At 34.6% G+C, this 6,530-nt stretch overlaps 1 protein-coding gene across 3 annotated transcripts; it reads left to right on the top strand.

The window, feature by feature from the left end:
- Nucleotides 1–221: 221 nt before the first annotated feature.
- On the top strand, nt 222–5,501 carry LOC149903913 (uncharacterized). Of its 3 annotated transcripts, none has more exons than XM_090108052.1 (4): nt 222–281; nt 350–540; nt 786–935; nt 1,336–1,985. In XM_090108052.1, exons 2-4 carry the CDS (start codon nt 457–459, stop codon nt 1,456–1,458), a joined length of 357 nt encoding a protein of 118 aa, XP_089964178.1. In that variant the 5' UTR covers nt 222–281; nt 350–456; the 3' UTR covers nt 1,459–1,985. The 3 variants fall into 3 exon arrangements, with proteins under 3 accessions (XP_089964178.1, XP_089964180.1, XP_089964179.1); XM_090108054.1 differs by lacking the exon at nt 222–281 and adding an exon at nt 5,444–5,501 and having other exon boundaries at nt 289–540; nt 1,336–1,458; XM_090108053.1 differs by lacking the exon at nt 222–281 and having other exon boundaries at nt 289–540; nt 1,336–1,458; nt 1,541–1,985.
- The last annotated feature ends 1,029 nt before the right edge of the window (nt 5,502–6,530 follow it).

Here is a 6,530-nt window from a genome sequence, read left to right as displayed (position 1 = left end):
CCAGGAAATATTATAATATTACAAAACAAATATATAAATAATTACACATATTAATTACAGATAGATGCATCTTCTTGATTTAAAAAAAAAGAAAGAAAAAAATCATACATACATGAACATTCGCTCGTTTGATGCCTAGTTATTTGCTCCGAGTTTGATGCAAAATGCAAATGATTAATGAATAAATGAACTACGGTGCATTTGACATTGAGGACGGAAGAATGATGGCTGACATCATGACATGTGACATCTTTGTTTTGAAAATTGACATGGTTTTGAAGGTTTGAGTTTTGTGTTTGTTTTGTTATTTTAAACATTCATGTCCAATTTCCATCAATCTTTCTTTCAGACGCTTTTATATAAGGGTATTAAGAAGTATATCAGTATTTAATGTTATGGAATATAAGTCTACTGATCTAAAACTACAATAATTATTATAACCACAAAACCATCAGAATGATGAACGAAGCCTTTCTTGCTGGACTATGGGCATCCATGGGAAACACATTAGGCAAATTAACAGGAACATCTTCCGTAGTAGTAAGTTATGCTGTATATCTGCAATACTACACTGTTTAATATAATCATTCCCACATAATAACAGCTCTTGTTGTTGTTGCAAACATTTTATGACCCAAGTTCTAAATGCTCTTATTATATTAATCTTATAATAATTATTATACAAATTCAATGTACCAAATATTAATTAAGTATGTAGCTTCTAACCATTTCTCCCATTCAACCGTAGCATTTAAATCAATTAAAAAAAAGTGCAATATTTCCAGGGCGATGGCTACATTATCTGGGCAGCCTTATTACTATTAATGGTAACAGTGAATACATGGAGCTTACGGCATTTCATGAGATCCCTTGATGCAGCACCTAGTACTGTAACACCAACTGTCATTTCCTCTGCATCTAGCTATGTATTATCTGTAAGTATATCTTATATCATATTATAGTTGCATTGTTTAGTCAATAATTTCAGTGAGAGTAAGAAATATATTCATATATACTTACACTAGAAAGAATATGGATACCACTGTAATAAATAATTTGTTCTCTGTAGTATAAGGGATTGTTAACATTATAACTCGAAACTCACATAGTAAAAATATTGTTATTCATTAAAAAGCTTAGATAAACCTAGATACATAGAATAGATTAAAATTGGAAACTGCTTACAATGTTTACTTCATAAAATTAAAGAAAACTTAAGAGTAAATAAAAATTATGGAGTTATTAATTATTCAATGAAACCTGAACACTTATTTTTAGTTCCTTGATATAAAAATGCATGAAACTATATTAATTGTATATTTGTTTTTGTTCCAGGGCCTAATAGGAGTATTTCTATTTAATGAAGCTACATCTATAAAATGGTGGATCGGTGCTCTATTTATAATTGTTGGACTCGTACTTGTATCACTTCCTCGTAACAAGCAAAAAATAACATAGGTACCTCATTTTTCATTGTCTAATCAACATTCCTAAAACTAACTGAAGTGAAAGATAGTGTATTTTACTTTTTTTTTTTAAGTGGGGACATCTTGCATAGATACCCACGGCCCCCGGGGAAGGAGCCATGAGTTATGTTGAATTTTAACCGACTAAAACCCCACTGTGTTCCATTGAGCCCCTTTAATTGTGGGGCTGCGGGTATTGGTTGGAATTCTTCCGCATTTTCGAAAATTTCATTTTGATATATGAATCATATTTCATACATATATTTCTTATACAATATACCTACTGAATAATATTATAATATGATTCTTGTTGTTAAGTATTTGCATTAAGTACTTAACTGATATAAAAATTAATAAAAGATGATAGATATAACTAATATATTTATAAGAATTAACATAATATTGCATATTGTGATGTAACTTAACATATTATAAGTAAGTACTTATTAATTATTACATATATTTATTATTTATTAATAAATGTATCATGAGATGTTAAACTGTTTCTTACCATATACATTAAAGTTTTTAAATAATTACCTTTTATTTAATGCCTTTTGCATATATTCCGTATATTAAAGTCCTCAGTAAGATTCTTGTGATTATGTATTTATATTTACTGAAATCTGCATTATGCCACAATTAATAATCAAATACATATAATATATTAAGTTGTGTTTTACATTCATACTAGCTTTGCTGCGCCGCGGCCGATTTACCCGCCCCGCGATTCGATTAAATTAAATTAAGGTATAAAGTAATTTGATGGGGTATAATAAATAAATAATTGAAGGTATAAAGTAATTTGATGGTGTATAATAAATAAATAATTGAGGACCGGAAAATCGATTCCTTACTATATAACTTTCATGTTTTATCCTGGGTCCCTAGGGAACTATGAGTTAAATAAGGATGCGTGCAGCTAGAACTACGCCTATAACATTGAAAAACATAACCATTTTCATATAAGTACTTACTTACTTACATATTATAATAAACCAATTCATAATATTATCAATTTAATTATAAAATGAACTCAAAGGGCGCTTGTGCACTACAAGGAATTTTACTGTCCGGCATTCCGATTTTTTACGGTCCGGTGTGGCATGAAAAAACCGATGAATTGCTTGTGCACCTGTCCGTCTTTACTCGGATCAGTGCGGTACAGTTCAAGGAAGTATGGCGGTATAAATGATTGTTTTCGCATTTTACAAGAAACGAGTAAAAATATAGAAGGTGAAATATTATATTACTTCGTTATAATAAAAAGTAAAGTTCCGTAAGAGATTTAAAATGCGTGTTTCACTTATTTATTTTAATCGGTGACGAGGAGCTAAAGCTATTCCCACTTGAACTTTAACTTACCAACACTTACTTAGATAATAATTATAGGTCAATGCTTGGTCAATGTTACATATAAAATAACAATACCAAATCTCATTGCCAGCTAAAAGAAAGTAAAACAAGAGCTTGCTTTCAATTGGCATATGCAATAAAAAGAGTAAAAACCAAGTGGGCACTCGAAAACAATTATGGGCCGGCGCCCACTGCCGGCACGGCACGGCATGGCACGGCAGAGCATCCCGCGGCGTGCAATGGCATCCCGCGGCGTGCAGTGGCATCCCGCGGCATTCAGTGGCATGCCGTAGCATCCTGCTAAAAGCCCAGCCACTCTGGCATCCATCAGTTTTGCTCCGCGCTAATGCTGCATAAGTTTCAACCTTATTTCAACTAGCTAGTAATCATAATTACTCTACCCCAAAGTGACGCATACGCCTCGCGGGATGCAATGGCGCGCCGCGGCATCCCTTGGAATAAAACAGCAAGACACGTCATGCCACCGCATCCCGCGGCGTGCCGCGTCATGCTGCAGCATCCTGCAACTTGAATTCTAAACTGATTGAAATAAGGTTCAAAATAACTTCATTAGTAATAAAAACCTCTGCCCTGCCATGCCATGCCGTGCCGGCAGTGGGCGCCGGCCCTATACCTACAGCGACTCGTAAACTCAAAAAACCATCCGGAATAGGGAAAAGTAAAATGTCGGACAGTAAAATTACGTATAGTGCACAAGCTAGTATTTAGATTAATTGCGTGCCATACCGGACCGTAAAAAATCGGAATGCCGGACCGTAAAATTCCTTGTAGTGGACAAACGCCCTAAATAAATAAAACTGAAAAGTTTATGTAATACTACAACATTATTAAATAAAACTTATTAAAACATCGATGAGTCGCTAAAGTTTATACTGATAACTTTGTAATTAGTAGGTATCGCTGTTCGTAATTCCCGTGGCTGTTCAGATGTTTTTATATTTATACTAGCGGTCCGCCCCGGCTTCGCCCGTGGTACATATGAAAAATAGATGTTGGCCGATTCTCAGACTTACCCGATATGCACAGAAAATTTCATGAGAATTGGTCCACCCGTTTCGGAGGAGTATGCAGACTAACATTGTGACACGAGAATTTTATATATAAGATTTTGAAACTAACTGCCAGCTTCGGCTCTCCGATCCGCCGGATAAAATAAATAAATAAGCCACTCTGGCGTAACTTAGATTTTTGTCGTTTAAAAAATGTTAATTAATATTCTTCTTTCCTTCTAATTAATATTACCTATGTATTTTATCGTGTCCTAATAGTAATTTATGTATTTTATATATCCACGTCTCGCGTAAATTTTATTTTACCTTTTTTATCCCTTACCTTGGGCAGCCTGAAAGAAATCGCTGGTAAGCATTAAAGCCGCCTTATGGCTGGTTCACACTCTGATTAGTGCGAGTGCAGGTGATTAGTGCGAGTGCAGGTGTGTAGTGCGAGTAGTGTCCAATTCAACTGCGAGTGCAGGTGATTAGTGCGAGTGCAGGACAATGGTGAAATTCGCGACGCTACACACTACGCTAAACCCTAAACACTAAACACTCCTGTCCAGACGTGTTTAGGCAGGCACACTGCGAGTGAGGGGGAAGGGAGGGCGCGCGGGACGTGGCTACTCGCAGTCCACTCGCAAAAAAATAGAATACGCTTCTATTCACTTTTCTACACAGCCTACTAAACACTCGCACTAAACAGTCGCTGTCCACACGTAGTACTACTCATCACCTGCACTCGCACTAATCAAAGTGTGAACCAGCCATTATGTATAGTATACAGTATAAATCCGTTTATAGTCATTTATAGTATATGTATCTACCTACTTGTAAATATTTTAACTTGGTGTGGTACATAAAATTGTCAAATAAATATTCTAATAGTAAGATAGGTAACCCGGCCATGAGTTCTCCCAATTCGTCATTCTTCCGGACTCTCCAGCTTCCATCATCTCGTTTGTTAGGACGAAAGATCGTTTCTTACCTGTAAAAGTTCTGTAAAAATGTTTGTATAAAGGTTCTATAAAAGTGTATTTATAAAGCTTTAATAAAATAATTGTGGATGTCCTTTGAAGTAATTAGACCTTTAGGTACTATGAAAATAACGTGCCAAGTAATTGATAAAGTTGGCAGCTAGTTTATCGCAGTTCCTATTACAGTCGTCGTCTAGTTTAGGAGGTACTTAAAAGTTAAGAGTTTGTTAGACTTCACCTCAAACTTCGTGTTTCATAAATATTTACTGAATAGCTCCGTTAAAGGGAACATCTATAAATTCTACACTGATGGATTATGTGCCAATTGGAGCGTGAAAATGTAGGTTTATTTATGGAAAAATATGCTTCATTCGGCCTTCCGAACATGAAGTATGCACTAAGATATGGGAAATAAATATTCGAGGACATTTTATGTATCACGCCTACGAATATTATAGGGTAGGTCACTTAGTCGGTAAGAATCCGACATAACCCACGGCTCCTTCCCCGGGGGTAGTGGGTATCTTTGGAAGATTTCCCCACTATAAAAAAAATGGTAGGTCACTTATCGACCAACATAACTGTGTCGTTGGAAGATACTTTCTACAGTTACATATACTTACTATTTTAGGAATGGGTGAAGAAAGGCGTCGGGGCATTCATGGTGGAATGTCTAGACGTAGGCACTCAATGAGGTCTAACGCTGCCTACTCATAGGTAGGTACTTACATAATATTTTGTTTCGTATTCACCACTAATGTTAAAATTATGACATAGAATTGGTATTTAATTGTTTATTTTTAAATATAAAACTTCAGACCAGAAAAAAATATGTTAGTCCAGACTTGCTTCAGACTAACATACTTCAACTCAGGCTTGAGTTTCCACGTTTAAAAATAATTGGCCTATTTTTGTCACGTCAAATTAATAAAAAAAATAAACAGCCTACATTAATTATTATTATTTGAAAGATACCCGATTTATATTTGACAAAACACACTATCCTGCAGTGGGTGTTTCCAATGAGTAACATTATTAGTTCATTTATCAATTGGAAAGTTTATTGTATTTATCGAATCTACGCGAAACGAGTCAGGGAAGTTAAATAGTCTATGTTTGAAATCATTACCTATACGTAGTTATAGTAGAACAATAAGAATCAATAGCTTTTACCACGTAAGAAGTAAAATGTAGGGGCATTAAATCGACCTTTTACATGTTTTCACTCTTAACTCAGGTCCTTTTGCCTTTTCTACCAGTAAAATGATAGTGATGTCCTGTGATTATTGTTAACTATCGAAACTACTATTTGCTTGATTAGGTTAAAGTAGGTATCATTTAGGATTCTAGTGATAGTAAAATAAACATCTGTATATGCTTTTTCTTTATTATAATCAACTGTTAAATAATTTTCTTCTATTACTGTGCAGTAGCAAACATGTACACTATGTATTATCACCTCAATTATTTAATGTTGCACATCGTTGTAGGTATATTTCATGCAAAAAATCTAGAAAACCAATTTTGGGAAGTACTAAGTAAGTAGGTACCTAGGTGACTTAAAAAGCAAATAAAACAAGTTGAATACCGATACGATATTTACGACGAAACCACTTCGATTTATGATGGCATGTTAACGTGGTACCTGAAAATCACACATATATAAATTAATAAAACTTATGTAAAATATCGATATCGATATTTATGCCGAGCACCAC

This window comes from Colias eurytheme, chromosome 12 (genome assembly GCF_061535395.1).
Source record: "Colias eurytheme isolate Ceu_HAF_F1 chromosome 12, ilColEury1 Martin Lab GWU primary, whole genome shotgun sequence".
Lineage (NCBI taxonomy): Eukaryota > Metazoa > Arthropoda > Insecta > Lepidoptera > Pieridae > Colias > Colias eurytheme.
Note: the sequence above shows the minus strand (reverse complement) of the source record. Positions and strands in the feature narration are given on the sequence as shown.